At 37.0% G+C, this 24534-nt stretch overlaps 3 protein-coding genes across 3 annotated transcripts in view; 2 read left to right on the forward strand and 1 right to left on the reverse strand.

The window, feature by feature from the left end:
- The first annotated feature begins 274 nt into the window (after positions 1-274).
- On the forward strand, positions 275-4617 carry LOC132194541 (prostatic spermine-binding protein-like). Its single transcript, XM_059615864.1, has 5 exons — positions 275-427; positions 499-581; positions 3054-3212; positions 3419-3518; positions 4203-4617. The coding sequence occupies exons 3-5, from the start codon at positions 3054-3056 to the stop codon at positions 4412-4414; spliced, it is 471 nt and encodes a 156-aa protein (XP_059471847.1). The 5' UTR covers positions 275-427; positions 499-581; the 3' UTR covers positions 4415-4617.
- The window catches only part of LOC132194536 (nucleolar and coiled-body phosphoprotein 1), a 123561-nt gene continuing 103470 nt past the window's right edge, over positions 4444-24534 (reverse strand). The window contains exons 3-8 of the mRNA XM_059615856.1: positions 7819-8470; positions 7611-7753; positions 6574-6936; positions 5387-5669; positions 5031-5324; positions 4444-4975 (exon numbers count right to left, since the gene is read on the reverse strand). Of these exons, the coding sequence (XP_059471839.1) occupies positions 4915-4975; positions 5031-5324; positions 5387-5669; positions 6574-6936; positions 7611-7753; positions 7819-8462 (1788 nt within the window). The 5' untranslated portion in view covers positions 8463-8470 and the 3' untranslated portion in view covers positions 4444-4914. The remainder of the gene's footprint in view (positions 4976-5030; positions 5325-5386; positions 5670-6573; positions 6937-7610; positions 7754-7818; positions 8471-24534) is intronic.
- LOC132194540 (farnesol dehydrogenase-like) lies at positions 11905-15328 on the forward strand. Its single transcript, XM_059615863.1, has 6 exons — positions 11905-12036; positions 12661-12835; positions 12892-13021; positions 13084-13213; positions 14029-14184; positions 14250-15328. The coding sequence occupies exons 1-6, from the start codon at positions 11905-11907 to the stop codon at positions 14289-14291; spliced, it is 765 nt and encodes a 254-aa protein (XP_059471846.1). The 3' UTR covers positions 14292-15328.

Consider the following 24534-nt stretch of genomic DNA (forward strand, 5'->3'; position numbering starts at 1 on the left):
TTTTTTTTTTTTTTTTTTTTACTAATCGAGCAGTTCGATTTGAGTTGCTCTTTGCGAGCCAATTTTTTACTCGCGCGTGTGCCGTGCATCAAAAAAGAGAGGAGCTAATTATTTGATAGTGTTGGTGGTGCGAAGACTGGGGCGAATTGACCAGCAGCGTCACGACCCCTCGGCGGCGTGTCGCGCCCTGCCCTGCCAACACAAGGCAGGCCATTGTGGTGTGTGCGGATTTAATTTGCAACTTGAATTCCTCTCATAATAGCGAGCAATTTCACTGGGGTCCGAGCTAAAATCTGAGTCGCGATCCTCCTGGGTCCGGTGAAACGGCTGAGGGGAGTTCGGTGGGCGGGGAGGTGGTGGTGGCTGAGGTATTCTGGGAGCACTTCTCGCCCGCAGCTACCCAAGCGATCTACTGGGATTCTCTCAGGTATCAGACACGCAAATTTTTCATCTGCCTTTTCTATCAAGAGCAGCTTCTACTATTTTACGTGATTCCAGGAAGTTTGGTGTTCTGCCGGAAAACCACACTTCGCGCCACCGCCGTCTTTCGGGTGATCACCACTTGACAACCAACAGCCGCAGTAAGTGCACGCTATATCATTTCAAACCTCAACTTCTATTCTCTATATTCTCTATACCTTGAAATTGTTCAAAAATGTTTTTAATTCTTATTCAATTATGAATTGTTTTTAAAAAGAAAATTCCAAATTTAAATTATTTAGTTTGAAAATTTTAATTTCACAATTTTTCTATACTTAAATAATATTGTTGTGTATTTGCCCAAATTGAAACAAAAATTTTAAATCAAAAGAAAATTAATTCCTGAGAGGGAAACATCAAATTGTTGGGCAAAAAGGCGCCACCACTAGTAAAGATTTTGCTAAAACAAAAAATGAAAAAGACCACATCCGCCAAAAGCAAGCCTCGGTTGACATATAATTTTTATTCTTGTCACATTTTGATTAATTATTCCAAATTGTATTTCATTCCCATCTAGGTTTAGAAAAAAAATTAATAAATTGTTTATTACTGCTTTTTTTTGTCTTGTTGAAAATTAAATTTACACTATGTGGGAGCTCCCACGCGTGCCCACACTTCTGGCACTGCAGTCACAAACTCGTGTGTTTTGAGAAGACCGATGCTCTGCTAAATTTAAACAGTCCGGCTTATCCACATGGATTATATCTGCGCGCTGCACGAATCTTAAAAAGCCTCTCTCGACAGTCTTTTTTGCATTTCGCAACTTTCTCAGAAATTGGTTTCTCCTGCAATTTAAATTCGTGAGTCGCGATTTAATGCGTCGTTTAAGAGAACGTCACTCGTCGCCAGGTGAAAAATATACAACTCTGGTTGAGCAACGGAGTATTTATTTGCACGTCTCTTTTTTTTCTTTACTATTGTTTGGAGCGACACTGGTCTGGATGTCTGGCACAGGTGTGCGGCGGCCGCGTTCACTTTTCTTGACGCGTCCGTGGCACGCTTCCAACACCTATAGTCTCCTTGGTCGCTAAAAAAAGTTTGTGAAAAAATCGGCGGATCGCGCTCGTCAGCACGAGTTTAATTAATTGCCCCATGACCGAGGACTGAGGCGAGCGTTTTACGACAATTGCTAGGCGCAAACACGGCTTTGATGAGCTCCGCGAACAATTATTTGCACTTCACAGCGCCTACCGCGACACTTGATTGCCAATTGAAATGCGGAATAATTGGATTAAACGAGCTTATTCCTGAGAATAGAGCAAATCCCGTGCGTGAAGATACTTTTCCTTCAAATACTTCATTTTTTTGTGTGGCTGAAACTGTTAAAAATATATATAATAAGAAAACTAGTAAATATTTTGACACATGTCAATATAGTCATTAAAATAATTTTTCAGTCAAAAAGTAATTTAAGTTTTATAAAATAAAATAAATCTAATAAATATTTATCAACTTCATTATTTTCTGTTTCCATTTTTCCTATTTTTTTTTAAATAATAATTAAATTTTTATGATTAAAATTGTTATAAATAAAATTTGCGAATGCTCAATACATTTAGAAACTTGCTTAGTTCTGTTGATTTGTACTTAAATATTATTTTTCTTCATATAAAATTCACATTCTTACCTTATATTATTTTCAATAGAATTAATGTCATATACAGTTGTGTTCTTGAAACAGGTAGAAACATTTAATATTTTACTGACTAAAAAGAAGCTAAAAAAAAGTTTCTCTTTATTAATTATTTCTGTACAACGGTTTATTGGTTTTGGAACATTTCTGGCGTGGCAACTTGCCAGTTGTACTCTCGTCAGAAACCAATACCACAAAAAGATGCAAGATTTGTGGTTAGTTTCTTCCGAGTTTTCCAATGGTCAAATGACAACATATAATTTTTGAGTTCAAGTAGCCCAACAATTGGTCGATGCTTCAATTTATTTTAGTCTCAAAGAAAGATGTATCTTCTTTGATCTGTCGGGCGCCTCTCTAAATTCATTCATGCCAATATGGTCTTGAGAGCAGAGCCACTTGCGTTGTCGGAGAGCAAACCGCTCTTGAATTAGCTCTCGAGTTGCTGTGCTGGCAAGGCTGTCTCGTTTCTCTCTCTCGGTCCTGATCCTTGTTGGTCCCTACTTGCGATTGATTGGATCGACAGGGGCCTCTTTTCCGTTCTCGGGCCATTTCCTAATTAGCGCAACTCCTTTTGGCGGCGCGTGGCGCAATTATAATTTCAGCAAGGCAGCGCCCTTCCTTCTCGCCGCGTTTCCGCAGATAGAGAGGGAGAAAAATAATAAACTTTTATAATAAAATGTGTTTTTTTTTCGTGGTGCCGTGGGATCGCGATTCGCCCCCATGCAAATCAGACAGCAGATGAAAATAGCCGCTGCGCCTTAAGAAAAAGAGCCTCTTGTGTTTCGCGAGCACGGCCACTTTCTTAAAACAGAAACCACGTTCGCCGACCTCAGAGTGCCCTTAAATAAATTATTAATAGACCCCAAAATGTTGCTCTCCAAATAAACAAAGGAAAATTAATGAAAAGCGGTTCATTGACTGGTGAAATGTTTTCTTGCAGATGGCTAAGTGCATAGAGACATTAGCCCTTCTGCTGATCTGCCTTTTGGTGGGCTCGACTGTCATTGAGAGCGCACAAGCCAAGGCCAAGATAACAAATGAGAAGTCCAGGAAGAACGTAGTGGTGGACGACGACGACGACGATGATGATGACGACGACGTAAGTCCATTATTGATTATGGATACACATCATACAATGGAGGATCCAATTTGTTTCTTAATTCATATGAATATTTTCGTGGTTTTAAATTTACTAATAATGCATATATCAATTTTAATATTAATAAAAAAATTCTTTCCGAGTAATATAATTATTTTCTCTTTCTATTTTTCTATCAATAATTTTTAATAAATATTTATATTCAGGATGATGGTGATGATGATGATGACGACGACGACGATGATGATGATGACGACGATGATGACGGGGACGACGACGATGATGACGACGACGACGATGATGATGGTGAGAATTGAAAATTTCTAACTGGCCTAGGTGGTAGTTTTATAAAAATTTAAATCTACTGCTGGAATTTATTTAAGCTTATCTTTTACTGGATGTTTTCTAAATAGCTTAAATCTGTGTTTCAAGGTCAGTGAATTAAAATAATAATGGTGAAAAATCAACAATATTATTGAAAAAGCAACCAAAATTTTGTTTTTAGAAAAAACAATAAAGCTTACATAAATAGTTCCAAAAAAAAGTTCATCTTGCAAAAAAAAAAAAGAAAATTAATAATTACTTTATATAATTTATATTATCATGCAAACACAATTAATAAACTGTCTCTGCTTGATTATTTTAAAATATCAACTTTTAAAAACCAGTAAAAACTGAAAAATTTTTAAAGCAATCAAACTGGTGATCATTTAAATCTAGAATTGCCTTGAGCAATGAAAAATACCACATTTTCTGGAGCTGGATGGAAGATTTTTTTTAATTATAGTTTAGTAATATTTTGTTCACAATTTTTATGTAATAAAATTGGATATATATCTTTACTGGATGAAGAAAAGTAGTCTTGATAAAAAATAAACTTATATTTATGAATCATAATTAATAAAACTTGAAATATAAATGTTAATTTAAAATGAAGTATTTCTTTACGAGTATTATAAATTTAATTTTTCTATAATTGTTAATTACAAGATGACGATGATGATGATGATGACGACGATGACGATGATGATGACCGCAAGAAGAGATCTGCGGACGACGATGATGATGACGACGACGACGATGATGATGATGATGACGACGATGATGATGACGATGACGACGATGAGGATGATGATGAAGACGACGACGACGACGATGATGATGATGATGACGACGACGACGATGATGATGACGACAACTAAATTTAAAAGTCATCAGCCCATGAGTGTGATGAAATGTCTGTTGTACCTGTCGTGACAATGGAAACTTCATGACAAATGAGGGACTCTCAATTTCACACAACATCTACCATCAATCATTGATATCAATGCTATTTTTTAACTTTTGTACTTATATATGCGCTAGACGATCTTTTTGCCAATAAATTTTGATATTTTCTACATAACAGTTCGTGATTATCTCAAAGTCAAGTGGCATGCCCTTCAACATCATTAAAAAATGAAAATCTCGGATCACTCAAAACATCTTGGTGTGGTAACAAATTAGCAAAGTGTGTAAGAATCGAAGAAAAACAGTAAAATCACTGTTTGCTTGAAATATCCTGTATTTTATTTAAGCATTCCAGATTGCTGAAATAAACGTGGTTAACGGCCAAACAGGGAATTTCATTTTACTCTCAACCAAAACAATAAAATACCTATAAATACAAATTTAAATCTCAAATAATTAACATTTTAGTACTTCAGCACGAAGAAAGAAGAGCACTCTTTCTGAGTCGGTATTCGGTTGGTGTGAGCATTCCCCTGAAACGAATTTTTTGTTTAAACAATCAATATTTTTTTAGGTAAAACTTTTTACCTGAGGACAGTATCAAAAGAGACTGTGAGTCCTTTTTCGCACATTTTGCGATACAAGTGCCAGCACTCTTGCTCTTTGGGACTTTCAAACTTTGGGCTCCCTTCAATTAAGGTCGGATCTATTTCCTCGGCGCTGGCCAGCGGCGCTTTTGGAGCTTTCAAGATTGACACAGGAGCCGTATAATAAGTTGTGACGACTTCTTTGGGCTTGTCGGGCTCTTTTTTGATGACACTGTCGATTGAATTTGAGCTTTGTGAGTCAACAGATGTCTCTTTTGAAGTTTCGGTGCTCTCGCTAAAAAAATTGCAAATAAGAAAAACACATCCTTTAAAAGATAATTAATTTATTATATATACTTTTTGGAATTCTGTCGCGAGAGACTTTTGGCCCGGACCACTTTGCGTTTGGGCGCTTTCATTATTCCGTTGGCTGGAGGCGCCGTAGGTATTTCGACTTTAGTGGCTTCCTTGTTGCCCGCAGCGGTAATTGACGCTTCGACCGGCTTTTTGCTGATCGCAGCTTCATCGGCTTCTTTTGCGCGGCCCTCTTCTTCCTTCTCGCTTTTCGTCGGCGGCGTCACCAGCTGAATGGACGCCCGCCTCAAGAGCTCAGGTAAACTGCTTCGAGACTGGAACGAGACTAAAGAAGTGGCTCCTTCAGAATTTTGTGAACACAACGAAGAGGGGAAAAAGTTGCTGCAGTGGATAAAAAACACGGCCATTTGTCATAAGAAATATATACGACCGTAGAGGTCAAAGGCCCGGTGCTGAAATTCGCATTTGGGTGAAAAATAATTGCGGCAGTCGAACAGGAAGTCTCGCGAATGAACTACCAGCAGAAAAGTTGAACTATGCTATTACAAAACTTTTTTATATTTCCCCGTCTGCAACCATAAATTGCCCTAATATTGATTTCCCCCGTAGATATCGCTCTGACTGCCGTTAAACATGAATAACAGACGCTGTGTAAATAGAAGCATAAAATTCTATTTAGGACTTTATTTCTTGTTCAATCTGAAAATAGAAACAGAGGCGCGTGCAGAATTGAACGTTGATCGCGAGAAATAATGAAAAGCTGTTGTGGAAATGTGTCGAAATTGGCAAAAAAGAGAGAGCATTAAAAAAATAAAAATACAAAGTCAAATAATAACAGTTTCGTCCTCTGCGAATACGTGGGCTGCTTTGATAGGTTTTGTTTTTGCGATGAATAAAATTTTTATCCGGTGCTCGAGCTGATGATGGAGCGCGTGTTGACCGTGCTTTTATTTATTCAAGGCGCGAGTTTTTTGGCACATGTCATAAAAACGCGGACAAATCCGGTGTTAATATACGCTGGGCCCGGTCGGCGGCAGGCAAAAAGTACGAAAATCCATTTCACACAGCAAGAATTAAACGTCGCGTTTGTTCTCGTGTCTTTCGCGAAATGACACGCTTCGTTTTTCTCACCTGCGCCTCGCGTGCCATTCGCCGCGAGAGCGGGGCGCTAAAATATGCACGCTGCCTTAATTAAATGCGCGCCTATATGGAATTCGATTAAAACTGACCTGATTTGTTGATTTTGCGAGCGCACACGATGGCCAGCGGAGGGTTTCGCGGCCTCTCCGACTTTTCGTCCTGCCAGGCCGGAGCCGCCTCTGGAAGGCTCGGAACCGGCACCACTTGGTGCGCCCCCGGTGAAGTTTCGCTCTCCGAATCGCTGCTGTGCGCGGGGCTGATCAGCGACACCATGGTCACGATTTCCGCCCCGAACTGCAGACCACGTCTGCCCACCTTTGGAGGCGGCGTGACCCCGAGGACGAGGGGTCTCGCGTGCTGGGCAAGGGCGCTTGGCGATTCCTCGCACGCGTCGTCGTCGGAGGTGTCGTCGCCCTTTCGCAAACCGCCGCTGCGTCGACCACTGCTGCGTCCTGGAAAACGGCACGATGAGGATTAATTATGCAACCTGCACGACAGCCACGACCAAATAGTTGCATAGATAGTACACATTGTGCCAAGAGATTAAATAATTTAATAAACTATTATTAATAGTAATTATTTTATTAAAAAAATTATTTTTTACCCAGTAATGAAAATAATTTATCCTATTTTTTGTTTAAGTTTAGATAAATACAAATAAATATTATTGTTTTATTTAATTTAACTTTAATTTTATGATACACATTGAGATCTCAATTTCTTTAAAGGTTTTTGTAGTTTTAAAACTTGAGGCAAAACCAAAAGTTATTAATACATTAGTTATCTAAGATGTTTGTTATCTTGTGGTGCTATATACCTAAACATATTGTTCCGAGAAAAATGAAATGAATTAAAATTAAAGATTGTTTTGTACGTGCAAAATTTTGATTGGTGTGAAACGCCATTTATTATTTAGTATTATTATTATTTAGATAAGTCAAAATAATTTTTTATCAACTGAACGATTATTGAGACTGTCATAAATAATTACTGTTGATTTTTTTTAACAATTTAACAAAATATTTTTTTTTAAATGATGCCCAAATAGAAGTAAATTTGATTTTAAATTCTACTAAACAAATCTGTAAAAATGATACTCTGAACAATTATAAACTATAAATTTTACCAGCAGATTTTAAACGTCTTTTTGAAGTTGCTGATTTGGTCCTAGTGTCAGTAGAAGTTTCGCTTTCAAACGAAGAATTCAACGGGCTTCGACGGGGCAAAGATCTTAACATAGGCCTCGGCGGTGTCAAAATTGGAGCTGTTCTAAAATTTTAAATAGAACAACAGTGAACAAAAAAATTCAAACTTTTATTTATTTGTAATCCAACCTGTGGGCAGGTGCTGAGAGAATTCGCGCATTTCTGGGCTCGGTAAAAGGGACCGTCAGTTTCTGCGGCTCGGGCGACTCATTGTTGAAACTCCTGTTCACGGTTTTGCTGGCACTTTTGAAGTTGACCCTTCTGGAGGTAGCCAAGGTCGGCGTCCTGGGAATTGGCGTCAACGCAGCCTTGATGGGCGCCTCCCGAGGACTGACCTTCATGGGCTCGACGGGTTTGGGCGACTGGCGGCCCAGGTCGATGTTGGCGAGGCACTGGGCCAGACCCGAGTGCGCGAGGAAGATGTCGATGTTGGCCCTGGCGAGGGCGGGCAGGCACGTCGGGGACTTGGGGCTCTGCAGGGGCGGTTCTCTGCCCCTCAGCTCGGCCCACGCGACCCTGACGGGCCTCAAAGGGCCACCTTTGGAGGGTTTCGGGGGCGGTGGAGGCGACTGGTCGGCGAGAATGCCCGGTCCGAGGGCGCTGGCCGTGACTTTGAGCGCCGAATGCAGCAGTTGGGTGATCGGCCTGTCGTCGTCGGCCGAACGCTGCCTCCGCAGCAACGGCCTCCGCACGGGGGCAGGGGCCTCGGCAGTTTCGGAGGCTTGGCGGGAAAGGCTGGGACGTGCCGAGGAGACCGTTCGTGGCGGTGACATTGCCGTTTCTGCAAAAGACAGTAACAAAAATTATATTTCACGTTCCTTATTTTCAAAAAAATTTATTTAGCTTTATTTAACCATGAATTAACTAAAAACTGTTTTATACTTTCTGCAAAAATTTAAAAATTCAACTCCAAATCATTAAATTGAAGAAAAATATAATATTGAAGAATGAAATTATATCATCAATTTCTTAATTATTTATTTTCACGCTCACTTACTTACTCTGAAGTTCCACTGAATGTGGTAAAAAAAATTACAGAGAATTAAAAGAGAATCGAGTAATTTTATTGGATAAACTTTGTTCCGAGAGTTGAAGCAGCAGCAGAATCGTGCAGAGTGATTTGAATAAAAAGTCGCATTACTTGATCTCGTGCGCACGTGACTGAGCTATTTTCCAGAAAAAATTCAATCTACGTTTTATTTCCTGTTTCGCATCAGGCAACTAAATCGGCCAGAAATCGGAAAAATCCATCTGATATAAAAATGAGTGCAGCAGGAATGGGGAAAGACGTGCGAGTTGCTCCATTATGCCAATCAGCCAACAGTTCTAGCACGAATGCTCATTTCCTTTTTACATTGAACGGATGACAAGCGAAAACCGGCGCTGTAGTTTTGAGGTTACAAGGCCAACTGACTATGAGTGAGCGACAGACTTTTCCCTACTTCTAACTCAACGATTGCAACACATAAAATTTTTTTTCAATACCAACTCCAAGAGAAATTTTTGAAGATTACCCAAAAAAAAATTGTTTTTTATTTATTATGATAAACAAAAATTGTGAAAAAAACTCAACAATATTTCATCATGTAAAAAGTACGAATTTTTATTTTTATTTATTAAAACATGACATTACAAAAAACATTCATAATCTGAATTGACTGCACAGAGAATGAATAAAAGTCAATTTTTGTGCGCGTGTATTGTGTTGTTTACTGCTGTTGTAATTCACCCAAATCGTTTCGCTGTCACACAAATTTCCATGTCAAGCGCGACTTCTTTCAGCTCTTGTTTGAATGCAATATTTAAACACCCCTCGGAATAAGTCGGCAATGATTTCATGTGTGCGCTCCATTTTTTCGCTGCGCCAAGACAAAAAAACGACCGTTTTATGTCTATAATATTTTCCTTGCACTACAGTCTGTTCAAAAGCTCATACAAGACGTTTCATCGATCGTGATATTTCATTCGTCCGTGCCGCGAGTTTAAAACTTAAAGACAAGGAGCAGCGATTGGTACAAAAAGGACGACGTCCCCGATTGAGCCTAGTGATGGCCCAGTTACGGCGAATTTTCCATAAAACGGGCCAGCGACAGCGCCGCTTTAAGCGTCAAAAATCGACCAGAATATTATGTTGTTTTGATTTTTATTTTTGGCCTAGGCGCCTCTGGAGAAAAACCGAGCTCTCTCTGTTGCTTCTTCGAAAGCAATAAAACTCGCCATCGGGAGCAGAGCAGTGGCAGATTTCAATTTTGCTTCGTATACGACTGCGTTTATTTCAAGTAGAGCTCGTAATCATAACGCGGACGTTATTACCCCCGCACATCCTCCATTAAACAGCTTAATAACTTTTGGCATGCAAACAATTCAGCGCGGCAAATATTTGCCAGCGCGCCCTTTGAACACGTCCACATTGGGCGATTTGCGAGCGAAATTATTCGGCAAACTTCCAAGTCACCACTGGTTAGAATTAAAATGCAGTGCAGCCATTAATTAAACCTTAATTTTTAAACATTTTTAAGTTTTTCGTAATTTAATGAAGGTATTCATAATTATATTTTCAGAATAATGCAAATGTTTGTAATTTATGCAATTTACTTTTAATTTGTGTTAATATTAGTTTATATATTATGAAGCATTTATAACGGGACAATCATATGAAGAGACTCAAGATAGTTTAAAATTATTTCATGATACTCAACATTGACTTCAATGCTGTGGCTCGGATAATATATAAAAACCACTATCGCAGTAATTTTTGGAAGTTTAAAATTATTATTGTACAATTTATAACCTTTAAATATAAAATATGTTATTGCAAAATTTATAACAACCAATTTAAATTATTTAAGGAAATAATATAAATACAATAAACACTAAAAAATTTTAAAATAATACAATTAAAATAAAATTAACATTTTTTTTATAAAAAACTTATTTTTTTTTTTTATATTTTAAAAATATAATTACGCCTAAATTTAACAATATAGAAATTATGTGCATTCAAGTTGGGAGTGCGTTATGTATTTGAAGTGGACTTAAAAGGGTTGAATGGTATAGCGTGGGTTACGCAGCGAGTTTCACCGATTTTTGTTTGTAACTGGCCGTGCCATGCGATAATCTCCTCGCCAAACAAAAACATGACCCCATAGCGGCAGATCAAACTTTCTTTCTCCACCAGGGAGGGTTTCACTTTTTATTTTATAATCGAGGGTGGAATAAAACTGAATGGCACTCGTTATTGCGCGGCCGATGAATAACTTGGTAATGAACCGAAGTACTACGCACACATGGCGCGCACAGGTGTAATTGCAGTCGAAAGCAAAAGCTCGCCTCTGTATTACCCTGATGATGCGAGTTATTGCGATGGATTTTCGTGCGATTCGGAGCAGAGGAAACTTTATGGAGCCGCGACATGCAACCTTTTGTGTGCTCTTTTTGTTGATTTTATTCGCATTGGAAACGCCATGAAATATTCGATGAGCGCGGACTTTTTTACGAAGGTTTTTCACTACACACAGTTAATTTTCCATAGGGGTGGAGTCGTTCGAGCCAAAATGCAAAACCACCGAATCGGCCTTGAGATCGATGGCACAAAACAACATTATAGAGAAGCTAAATAAAAACATGTTGGCCCATAAACGGCTGGTTAGTGATATTTATAATTTTGTAAAATAGCAACGCAACGATTGCTGATATAAAAAAGCTGCTGCAAATAAACTGAAATATGAAGTGATTTGAATAAAAACTTTTTTATATAAATATAATTTATTATTAATGTATAATTCCTCTTCCTGACAGGTTTTTTTTTTATCACTTTTCATCGATTTAATAAAATTTAGTTTATTTAAATTTAAAATTTGGCCTTCAAAAATGCAAAATTTTAATCAATATTTTTCTTCGTCCAACTTCAAAGTCCTTTTTAAGAAGTTTTTTATTTTGTTTATTTTGTTGATTTTTAAATAAATTGGTGAATAAATTCGTGGTAAATTAAAAAGCAAATAAGAAATTCTAATTTGCAAACTGTTTTAAATTATTCACGCGGTTGCCTGTGGCTGTGCTGTTCATGTTTGGTTTTTTATCAATCGGCAAACAGATAATTACACGAGAGCAAACTAAATAGATGACCATGCCATTCCACATCACTTTGATAAGCGTAATTAGCGATTAGCCGGCGGGCGGTCTGGTTTTTATCTGCGCGGCTCATTAGTAATTGAGATGGAGCGGTGGCAGGGACGCGTGGCGATTGTGACTGGGGCGAGCGCCGGCATCGGGGCGGCAATTGCGAAACTTTTGGCAGAAAGTGGCATGAAAGTTGTTGGATTTGCGCGCAGGAAAGAGAGAGTCGAGGTAAAGCTCACGAGAGAGCTAGGCTCGTTTTAATTAAATAACAAAAGTGGCGGCAGAGAATATATAAGTTTGCCTCGGCGCGCCTCCGTATAATTCAAATCCGCCGCTCTCAGTTTTATCTTGCGGGCTAAGTGGCTTATTAAATTGCACGTTCTCTACACTAATTTCAATTTTCTTCGCAAGAGTTTCACCTTCTGATACTAACATGTGTTGAAATTGTCTTAAAATTTAATAAATTATAATAATTCAGGCTGAATATTTTGGAGCAAATTAAAAGTTATCTTATTATTTTGTAAAAAAAATTTATTTTATTGATTAAAATTAGTTAATTAATGACGAAATTGGTGGTTGGCAGCTGGCAAAAGTTGTAAAATTAAATTATAATAAGATTTTTTAAAGCTGTTAGCCGGATTTTCCAGCAATTTTTAATTTGTAACAAGATTGTAGCTTTCTTTTTTTATGGTTATATGATTATTTTTGTTCAATTGTGGGCAAAATTATAAAATATTATAATAATTAATTTATTCAATTCAGAAAGTGTGATCTGAAAGAAGCAGAAAGTTTTGAAACTCCCAGTAGGATAAAAACAATCTATCTTGTAATTTTTTTCATGGTTATTTCAAGGAATTAGCAGACCAGCTGAAAACCGCAGGCTGCAAAGGAGAACTTCATGCATTTGCTGGCGACGTAAGAAGTGAGGAGGACGTGAAACGTGCCGTTCAATGGACCAGAGAAACGCTCGGGGGCACCGACGTTCTGGTCAGCAACGCGGGGGTTGTGGCTTTTGGCGGTTTAACTGGTGCTTGCTAAAATTATATCAAAATAAGCATTAAATTTTTATTATTATCAATGTAGAGGTTTCAACGGAGGATTTGAAAAAGGTTTTGGACACCAACTTGGTGGGCGCGTGCGTTTTCATGAGGGAGGTGGTGCAGGACATGAAGGAAAGGGGTGTCAACGATGGACACATTTTCTTCATCAACAGGTTTGATACATCATTTAAAATAAGAGAAATTTAGTTTGAATTTTCTTTTCGTCGGAATACAGCACGGCAGGTCAGGCCATATTAAATTTCCCAGGCACTTATGTGTACGCAGCTGGAAAACATGCTTTGAGGGTGGTCACCGAGGGGCTGCGAAGGGAGCTGCGTGACATGGGAACGAAAATTAGAGTAACGGCAAGTATTAAGACAGAAACATAATTATTTACAAGCGCGAAATTAGTTCAAATTTAAAAAAGTAAAAGTAATATTTAAATTTTGTATCTTTTACTTAAAAATGTATTAAATTTTAACGTTTATGAGCTTTTCTTTATTTTTTTTTTAGTAATATATTATTAATTTTATTATTGTGTTCATAATAAGTTTTAATGTATCATTCTTTATTTATTGTTTAACAAAACAATAGATAAAAATTAATTAAAATCCCTCTCAAGTGATTCTATTCATTTTTAAGCACGAAAGATGATCTTTTAACTGGGGGACATTAAGTTTTATTCAAGTAGAGAAATCTGATTTAAACAACATTCTGAACATTCGCTGTATTTGTTCGGAATCCAGAAAGTCCAAAAATTGAAAGTCAAACTAATACAATTAAAAGCTGAAAACTGGTTTATTCACAGACAATGAACCTTTGTAAAAATTTAAAAATTTGCCACACACTGGCTGGGGCAGCTGTACACTTACCCATGCACATTTCAAAATGCGGATTTTTTTTAAAAGTTTTCTTGATTGTTAAGAATTACTATTTGCTAAAAGAGGCACAGAAAATATCAAAATATTATTGAGCCAAAAAAAGAATAAAATTTTACAATTAAGTGAATTTGAAAGATAATATTGAATATTATAATTAGGTTTTTTTTTAATTTGGAAGCGTCGTGTCGTTTTTTAATACATACATATTTTTTGTTTTAAACTTTCTCATTATAAACTATGAAATGAAATTTAATAATAGGCAAAAATAATCAGCAGTAAAATTATAATTTGCTCATTAGAGTGTGAGTCCTGGTGCTGTGAAAACGGAAATCGGTTTGGCGGCCGGCGTGCCAAAGGAAATGGTCGAACTGGGATACAAACTCAGCGTCAACTTGGAGTCCGTGGACGTGGCCAACGCCGTGCTCTACGCCCTCGGAACTCCACCCCACGTGCAGGTATTTTTTTTTTTTTTTTACCACCGACCTTAATTTTTCTCTACTGATTCTTTTTTTTTACTCAGGTGCACGAGATCACGATGCATCCCACGGGCGAAAAACTGTGATTCGCGCGGCAATCACTCATGCAAAACAGACACACGTCCATATTTGATTAAACAAAACGACACAGCGTGCAAATTCGACAAACTTTACCATGGAATTAACCCGGCTTGCTCTATAACACAATATAAATGTGCTCGCCAGAGAGCGCGACGCAGACAGGCAAAAGCGCAAATGCGATTATTTATGTATGAGAGTTATTTGCTGCACTAACTGAATTAAATCGTCAGCACGTATGTGCAATCACGTGTGCGAGGATGGCGAAATCCGCACAGCATGTTCGCACAGTGCATGTGTGTGTGCGGAATGATGTGCGGGTAATACACTCTCGCACGGCGTGTTTCGTGCAGAGCAAGCGGCCCATTTGTTTAGACGGGACTTAATTAAAACAAAGGCGCCGTCAAATTGTGGAACCACACCTCGACAAGTAACTTTAATTAACGCGGAGTTTCATTTGAGCCGAAAATCTGATACCACCGAGGGCCAAGAAGTCGAGAAATTCCCACTCATTTTGGTTTGCGGTGACATAAAAGTCAAGTATTTGATTAGATAAGATAAGAGTGAATTGGACAAAACACAAAATCACGTGAAGCACATAAAAAACTAATATTTAGTTGAAAATAAAATTCATTTTTTATTTTCTTTCAATAAATCCAGTTCATGTAATTTATAATGTGTATAATCCTTACTTTTAACTACAAATCTAGGATTTAAAATGAAATATAATTTTATCTGTAACTAAAAGTTAGCCAAATTCCGCTCTGGCCTGAGGCTCATTACGTTGTGCAACAAAAAATTGAAGTAACAAAGAACTTCTGTTAGCGCAAGGCCTCTATGATCGTCTTATAGGTTTAAATAAATCTTTAATTAAAATATTTTCGCTTTAAAATGCATCATTCATTCAGTGATTGAGATAGATATAAAATTACTTTAAAAATTTTGAAATTACTTACGCGTAAATAATGGCTTATGGATATTTTCTTAAATTAAAATATCAGAACTTTGTTTTCATTTATGAATAAAAATTTAACGTTTCCTTAATGAATTGTTTAATTTTGTCATTTTCTATTGTTAACGTTATTACGAACAAACAGCGTAGTTTTTATTCAGAAATCACAACAAACACACTAAATTCATCAAAGAAACACTAATTTTATTAATCAACGCTATCCACTATTTTTATTTGAAATACTTAATTAAATATGATCCAACCAGTTACAGCATTTTGACTTTCCAGATTTTTCTTTGTGACTTTTGGCCAATTTTGTCTCATCTGACCCCAAACAAAATGTGTTCAGCAGAAGCTAATATTTAATAATTCACATCTTTGATGAAAGATGAAGGCGGGAACAAAACGTAAGCCATTTGCCTTGGAAAGAGTTTCCAGCTTTTATCTCACCTTTTGAGCGCTACATGGACTAAGGGTGCGTCTTTGTGGTTGCACGTGCTCCGAGGCCTGGTCGAGTTGGACTGGCAAGACAACACAACCTGGCACTCAAAACGTGTGCGGTGGCCATGGCGACCGAACAACAACTCTATAGAAACCCACCCGCCCTGCCGATATATCAATCACGCCGAAAATCGTGAGCCGCGGCCCTGCCGTTCGCAGAATCTCGGCGCAAAAGTTTATTGGCAGCTCTCAAAGTGGATTTACACTTTTTTTCTCGGCTGCTCATTTGATCAGCCGCCTTCGCGTGATGCGCCAATCAACTCGGATGTGTTTTGCTTTTTCGTTCGACTTCTCTTGCATCCTTGAGAAATCACTCGCAGAGATTTTTTCGAAACAATAAAAGTCAATTTTGAGGAATGATGTTGATGTTTAGGAAGTTTTTTCTCTAATATATAAAATATATTTAGTAGCTCCTCTCAGTATGAAAATGAAATAAAAGACCACTCTTGTTCTTAAGGTAATGTATTAATCAAAAAACCTATTAAAAGCCATGTACATTTTTCTGTTTAAAATCAGTGATCTGAAATAGCTTCTTTGGTGCTTGATTGTGGAGAGTCTTGAATATTTATATCTGTATTAAAAATAAAAATTTAAGGGTTTTTGGTCATACGGGTGAAATATTTTTGTTAAAATGAGTAATGATTTTGGGATATTTTGGTACAGATGGATTGGATTTTGCGTCTCAGTCAACTTGTTTCAAGAAAAATGGTTTCACCCGGCATGCTGTGGCAAAGATATGAAACTTGTCTGAACTGATTAATAGCAAAAAACAAAATTGTTCTTACAAACACGGTGGAAAAATAACAAATTTTGGGCTGAGTTAAGTTAAATCAGAATTATTCATTAATATTTTCTTAGCAAATGAATCCGCAAAAACCGTTGAAAACGATCACCAATCTGCATAGGATTAAATTAAGAAATAATAAAATGTAAAAACTTTGTATCATTTCCTCAGTTTAAAAGTGATTCATCTGTTTATGGAAATAAAAAATTTCATTTCAAATTCAAAACCCAACATTTCAAATTTCAAATAAATTTTAATTGAAAATGTCGATAAGAATTGGTAACCCAGGTTGGTTTTGTAAATTTACACTCATTGCTTTCGATTGGAAAGCAAAAAAAAAAAAGACTGAGGTAAAAATCTTGACTGTAACAACGTGTTGGGCGCAATGGGCGGAGACAATAAATAATGATAATAAGATTAGGCTTCTATCTCTCTTTCTCTGTGTGCGAACGAAGCGAGACAAAAAAAAATACACATATGGCACACGCGTATATACGTTAAAAGGAATAAAATAGGTAGTCTCCGGGGCAATCCCTGAGGAGCGCACCGCGAGATAACGCGGCGCGGGTTAGTATGTGAGTGTGTCGCAGCCAAGATTTCGTGTATGTTGTTCCGCTCTTTCCAACTAACTTCTCTTTACTGCCTGCGCGCCCAGAACACAAAGGACGCTCATTTTTCTTCCGGCATTGCGCTAGCTAAAGACTTTTATTACGTAAATTTCGGAGTTATCTGCTTGACAATTTGCAAAATGGGCACAACTGTTGGCTTTCGGCATGGCCGCCCACAATAATTATCAGATCCTTTGCGAGGCACCAAATCATTCAGACATCAAAGCGAAATCGAAATACATATGAATAGAGCGAATCAGAAGATTTTTCATCCGAAGTCAAAGTTCGTTTGAAATTCGTCTTGATGCTCATAATTCCTCGCTCTTTGGGCCTCTTTGAGGTCGCGCGAATCCGAAAGCGGAACGAATGGGGGAGAACAGGAGACGCGACTGTGGTGGCTTCATAGGTGGGGCCACCCCTGGGGTTGACGGGGGTTAAAGGACTTCTTGGCAAAATCTCAAGGCTTTATTTATTCTTGCACAGGCGACCCATCTATCAACAGGACAAAACCGTCTCTAAATTTTTATTCAATCCCGCCGCTAAGTAAGAGAGGTCAGATTAGAAGCAATGGTCTAAAAATAAAAATGAAAATTGGGTATAAATGTGAAATGTAGACACAAAAATATATTAAAAGAATTTTTTTAATACATTTCCTTGCATGGTATTAGATTTTTTATAAAAAAAAGTACAAAATGTAAAAAATTGAAGGTTTTTTTGCTTGTTTTAATTTTAATTTTTGAACTTCAAAGTTAATAAAATCTAATCAAACAAAATTATATTTTATTTTTCTTATTTTTAATAAGTGTTAGGAGAATTGAAAGTTTATTATTATTGCACACATGTATGCTTTTGTAATTGATTAAGAGAAATATATTTTCTCATAGCATCTCATTTTCTTTTAAACGAGTAGCATCTTTTGTTAAGATTTTGCAAGGTTATATTTAATTTTGCGCGTTCTTTTAAATTCCATAATTTTTATTTGATATTTTTTACCCTATCTTTGGACTTTTTTTAATTTAATTCTCAATCAGGATTCTTGAAAACTGGTGGTTAAGCTTGCGGCTTGAAGCTTTCATTTCAGTTTTTAAATCAATTTTTTTTATTATTGAAGTTTCCTTCTGAAAATCACTGATAATTTAAGCAGAAAAATTTATTTCTACACGAAGAATAGAAAGTTCAAGGTTGAAGCTTAGTTTATTGAAAGTTTTGAAGTTTGCCAAGGAGTTACAACGACATGCGTCACTTGGGCGCAGCTTTATTCGATCAGTCCTCTTTCTCGCTCTCCCCATCAGTGTCAGAGCCGCTTGATACTTATTTGACCCGAAATTCAATCTGGCGCGGCCGAAATCAATTCAACCATATGATTATTATGAAAAGGATCAGCCGCCGCCGCTTTTCCATTCCGACTGCAAATTATTCGGAAGGGCGTCTTTTGAAAAAAATTCAATATATTTTTTTTTTTTAGCATGGCACGGTGGGAGGAAAAGTTTGCTTTCCAGGAAAAGATTTCGCGAGAGGAATTTAGTTTGAAGTGCGTGACAGGAGAGTCAGTTTGCGAGTTAAACCGGAATGAGCATTTCGCCAGTAGCACACACACACCCATACTGTTCCATTTCATCTCATTCTTTGAACCCGTATTTAAAAAAAAAAATGCTTTGCACGGGACGGCTTTGAGGGTCAAATAAAGAGACAGCCTTTTGTCTAATTGCGATATATCCAACTCAAACAGTCTTTGACGTTGGTGTCCTTTGAAAAGACCGCCCGCCGAGAATTCGGAATGTTTCGTCGTTTAATGAAAAAGCGGTCCAGTTCACTCTCTCGCTGCTCCCAGAGGTGTTTTATTGCCCCGCTTTTGCTTTGTGGACACGGAGAGATCCGAAACGCTTTTTATTATGCAAATTGTAATTTTGCGTACACACATACTTTTGCCACGGAAAGAATAATCTGCGAGGACGCATTTATATAAATAACAACAACGGTTTCGCTTCGCCTTTGTCTTTTCCAGCATTATTAACATTAGGCAGCGCAAAAGGACGGTGGCAGAATTAAAAAATAAAACCAAAACACGCATATGGTAAAATAAAAGAAATCTGGTTTATCATTGTAGGGATTGGCAAAAAGACTAGTCAACTTTTTAAATGCGTTCCGAAATGTCTAAAAACACACTTCTGTTTAAGTGGAAGTTATTTTGATGGGAAACCGACAATTGACATAATAATCTTTTTTAAATGAATATTTTAACTGTAACAATGTGAGATAATAATTCGGACAAATAAATAACATTAAGATAAATAACTGCTGCTAAATTCTGCTCATTTTTTCCAAATCAATTTTTTTTCATGTATGACTTGAGTAGAATAAACAACAATAATTAACTTTAATTGTATTCTGGTACAACCATTTAAAAACTTATGATTTTTTCTTGTCACTTTCAGCGACCGGATATTTGTACCTCCATTAAAAAAATAATTAAAGATAAAAAGTGCAGTGACGATTGTCAACCAAAGCATCAGTTTACAAATCTAATGGGGGCGGCCAGGAATTGCATTTCTTTCTCATTGTTATATTATTTTATGTAATATTTTGCCAAAAAATTTCCAATTCCCCTCTTAAACGTGCTAATTTCTTGGATGGTAATATATTAAATTAATAATATTTAAAATTATTACCTTCCATAAATTTACATTTACAACAACTAAATTTATAAATTTGAACTGAGTTTTAATAATATATTTAACATAATTAGTTATATTTAAATTTACTTAATAAATTTTTGACATTTTAATGTAAATAAAAGTTTTTTTTTTAACTTGCAAGGCTTTTTGGATGGCAAGTATACTCTTATTTAGATACAATCATAATGCTTCTTTTATAAAATATAAACTTGGACTGCATATCATGTAGCGACAGTAGGGAAGAAATACCAATTCAACCACGTTTTCACTTCCGGTCTGACGTCACGCATGGGCAAAAGGTCACATGGGCAAAAGGGTCAAAGGGTATATGGGCAAAAGGGTCGAGGTCAGGGTCAAAAGGTAAAAAAAGGTCACATGGGCAAAAGGTAAAATGGGCAAAAGGTCAAATGGGCAAAAGGTCAGGGTCAAAAGGTAAAAAAGGTATATGGGCAAAGGTATATGGGCAAAACAAATGAATGCCCGCGCATGCGCAATTGAGTTTTAAATAATGGCGGGAAATTAATTAATTGATTTATAAAATTATGATAAATTTATAAGATTATTGATTTTTTTAAGAAAATTAAGTCAAAATTTATTGAATTTATTTATTTTTGAATAAAAAGGTTGATCAAATTATTGATTTTTCAATAAAATGATTAAAAATAATAAAATTTTTTAGAAAATTATCAAAAATTAATCAAGTTTTTAAAGTTGTAGGGCAAAAAACAAAGAAAAATCATATTTCTTTATATATTTTTTTATTGGTACCTTAAATTTATTACATATTAAGCCTATAATGACCATATGGAAGCGTCGATATGCCGTCTTCAAGGATAACTCTCTTGTCATCGGCAGAATCGAGGGCGAGTTTTTGCAATTTCACAGTGAACAGTTCATGGTTGGTGGAGCATATGTTATTAAATACAGTATATTTTTGTACACTTTTCAGAACACAGTCTACATAATCTTGATGAGTCAATTTGTTTGAGATTGCCGATTTTTTTATTCCCTTGGCCTTCTTGACCTCTTCTTGATTACAAATATATGAATACATTTTACATCGCGGGCCGGCAAATTGAATGATTGGAACGCCGGCCGTTTCATCCTTAAACGTACCGTACTTGCTAGCGTTTGCAGGAGAATAAAGGGGGTGGGAGGTGGGAAGTGTACTAAAGTCAAAGTATTGACTGATTTTTTTCATTTCACTGATAAAATCAGGTGACCTGACTGAGAATATGTACGAGTCTGTGTCTGACATGGTCAGGGTCAACCTGGATCCGAACTGATTTTTCAAAACTTGGTAGAAAAACCAGTACATGTAGTGTTTACTCCAGAACAATATATTTGTGCCTACAATTATTGGTCTGTTGAGGAGAATTTTGCCCTTCTGCATTTCAACAATTGCCATTCCATCATTTAAAATTATCCGATCAATGAATGTAGGTTTTTTTACTAATTTCTCAAGAGTTTGTGGATTTGAAACTAATTGAATTGATTTTCTCTTTTTCAAATCCTCTATCATTTTTCCAAAGGTACTGTTGCAAATTAGTTTCCAGAGGTTTTTACTACTTTTGCAGGTAGCCTCTGACCTGAACTTTTGCAATATTTCAACAAAGGGTCTCATGTAATTCGACTGTGAAAATTCCAGAACTCTGTGTATTTTTGTAATGGTTACTCCGAGCGAATGAGCCTGCTGCAGCAAAGCAAGGGAGGTTATGTATTTAGTCTTTGGCTCAAAATCTAAAATAAGCTTCTCAAACTTTGAGTTTGGTGGTGTTTTCCTGACCGGAAATGGAGGTAGGCATGACAGGTAATCGTGCACACTTTCATCATATTCGCAATCAATTTCAAGAAGATACCCCTTCTCTCCCCTAGGATCGATATTTTTCCAATCGAAGCCTTCAGGGGAAATAAATTTATAGTCTCCGTAAGGGAGAGGGTACTCGAGCATAATTGTACTGTACAAAGCCGTGCAATCTGTATTGAAAATGCGAAGGTCAGGTCCCGCATTAACGTACCTCTGATTTATAACACTAATTCCTCCCATTATGCTCGAGTCGACAAAAGCAAATATCTCGCTATCACTGACCAATTCGATTTTTATGCCCGTGTGCTTCAGCATCAAATTGACAGATAGGTGGCTGATTGTCAGATAATGGCACATATCTACCTTGAACTTTTCGTAAATCAGCTCTCTGTAAAAGAGAAGAACGTCAAGCGCACACAAAACGTCTCTCTTTTGGTAAATTTCAAGGTAATCTCGCATTGTTTGGCAATTGCATGCCGACCAAATATCTTTTGCTCTTTCATACGCCCCGGGGCTAATTGGCGTTTCAGTTAGGTCATTGTAGAAAGCAGAGGGGGGTGGAAGGGAGGTCACGTCTAATTTTTCAGGGCCGCTGAGAAATGAATAGCAAAATTCACCTTTTTTGCATATCCTTTCATGGACAGAAGGATCAAAGTGAGCTTTGGTTTGTTCGAATTTGCTGAATGGAAGGGCGGCTGAGAGTGAATCTAATGACTCGGGGAAAAAGCGAAATAGATCCAAGAATCGGATCTCAATTTTATTTAGTCTAATTGTGAAGCTAATGTACCTCTCCCTTGTGCTTGGAATGACGCTAATACTAATGTTTCTATTCAGGAATTTTAAAATGAGAAAGTGTCCGTCATAATTACTGAGATTGTGAACAAATACCGGAACAAAATTTACTTTTTTCATATTTAGATTGCACGGGCTAGAGCAAGCAGCGCCACGGTAATTATTTTTTTCTAATAAATGATCATGGTCGCGCACTTTATTGTCATTGAAAGCCTTGTTGCACACATAGCAATTTGTGGTCTGCTGAAAATCAGCTTCATTTTCATCAGTCATATTTATTTTGTAATCGCGAGCAAAGACTTTTGCAATTTGATTTGTGCTTTGGTCAAGGTAGGCAACTATTTCATCACCTAGGGTGGGTCCATCAGTTACCTTTGAGACATACCCTAATTTGACTTCAGGAACTTGATTTTGTGCGTATATGGAAAAAAGTGATGCACCGAAGGAAAATGGTGTATGTATTTGAGTTTTCTCAGTGTAACTTACATTTTCATCTCGTGAGCAGCTATCCACAGGTTCAAGGAACGATTCAAGGTCTAGGCTAATTATGAAAGGTACCTTTAGGCCAGAAGAATGTTTTTCAAATTTGTAATATGAATTTGGTTTTGGGAGTTCAAGATGTGTCAATTTTTCATTAGAGCAGAGTTTTTCATGATCGGATAATAATTCTGTAGAAGAGAAATGAAGAAGGCAGCGAGGGCAAAATTCAAGGTGGTGACCGTCTTTGCTCAGTGAAGACCGAACTAATCTAGATAAATCGGTAATTAGACAGAAATGGGCTTTGTTTCCTTTGCAAATGTACAGCAAGTTGTAATGTTCTTTTGTTTTTTTCTTGGTTACAAGCATGGGGAATACGGAATTTTTTTCATCTAAACTAAACACATTGATGGAAATACGGGGATTTAACTTAACAAATTTCTTCACCTGAACTATATCTACGGGAAAATCAATTGACCAATCAAAATGTTGTTTGAATCTTTCCTCAATTCTAGGGCGAACGTAACTAACTTTTCTCTTTGATTTACCGGCAACAATGCAATGCAAAAAACATTTATTACAATTAGGTTCATCACACCTAATATTCAAGACGGCTCTTTTGTTTTTTATTGATTCTGGTAGTGGTATGAAACATGAGCCAGGAACGAATCTATATTTTGAAACCCTAATTTCCAAACATTTTACTGCGCTAAATGAAAAGCCAGAACCCATGAAAGTGTACTGTTCGGCTTCTTTTAATAAAGACTCATATTGTGAGATAATATGTGATTGAATGTCGCTTTCATGAAATAATACTGAATTTTTTGTTTTGAAATTTGTATCTTTTGTTACATCAAGTGGGTTAACAAACACACACACAGCAAACATATTACTTTTGATGCTTTTCTTGTCATGAAGTTCTGATTGCAGCAATGACGTAACTCTTCGTTCTTGTGATTTCAAAAACGACTCCAGACTTGCATGTTTTTCGTTGCAAGGTATGATGTAGTCGACGTAGGAGTTGTAGAACAGAGATTTGCCAACGTATATGCCGTCAACCAGGTTGTAGTTCAAGTTTCGCCGCCGGATGGTGACATCTCCGCTGGGGATATCACTGCGAGCAAAACGTTCCATGGCTGGGTGCAAGTGGGCCTGTTGGGTGCAAGTGGGCTGATTTGGGCCTTTAGTGGGCTGACGTGGGCCTTGAGCAAGTTGTGGGCCTAATAATTGCAGAGAGCTTTGCGACTGTTCTCTAACGAGCCAGTGCTGATTATAATATTCCTGTGCAATCGCTGCTCTTATATGCCCTTCAGTGGAATGGGGTGGACATGCGCAATGAGGGGTAACACTATCTGGATATTGCGTTCAAAGTGCAACCGCCGCACATTTAAGATAAGAAACCACAAAAGGCCCGCACAGTGTAGAATTTATTCCCATGAGCAATGATAAAAACGACAAGCTTTCCTCCTTTTTTGTTGTAAAATGACAAGTTTTCCTTCTTTTTTGTAATAAAATGACAAGTTTTCCTTCTTTTTTGTTAGAAAATGATAGGTTTTCCTTCTTTTTAGTTTGAAAATGACAAGTTTTCCTTCTTTTTTGTAATAAAATGACAAGTTTTCCTTCTTTTTTTCAATAAAATGATAGGTTTTCTTACT

This window comes from Neocloeon triangulifer, unplaced genomic scaffold (assembly GCF_031216515.1).
Source record: "Neocloeon triangulifer isolate White Clay Creek 2 clone unplaced genomic scaffold, ASM3121651v1 ptg000008l, whole genome shotgun sequence".
Lineage (NCBI taxonomy): Eukaryota > Metazoa > Arthropoda > Insecta > Ephemeroptera > Baetidae > Neocloeon > Neocloeon triangulifer.

Coding starts and splice junctions, on each gene's coding strand:
- LOC132194541 (XM_059615864.1), top strand. CDS start 3,054: ATGGCTAAGTGCATAGAGACATTAGCCCTTCTGCTGATCTGCCTTTTG. Junction 3,213..3,418: donor ACGATGATGATGACGACGAC/GTAAGTCCATTA, acceptor ATTTATATTCAG/GATGATGGTGATGATGATGA. Junction 3,519..4,202: donor CGACGACGACGATGATGATG/GTGAGAATTGAA, acceptor GTTAATTACAAG/ATGACGATGATGATGATGAT.
- LOC132194540 (XM_059615863.1), top strand. CDS start 11,905: ATGGAGCGGTGGCAGGGACGCGTGGCGATTGTGACTGGGGCGAGCGCC. Junction 12,836..12,891: donor GGCTTTTGGCGGTTTAACTG/GTGCTTGCTAAA, acceptor TTATCAATGTAG/AGGTTTCAACGGAGGATTTG. Junction 13,214..14,028: donor GAACGAAAATTAGAGTAACG/GCAAGTATTAAG, acceptor TTTGCTCATTAG/AGTGTGAGTCCTGGTGCTGT.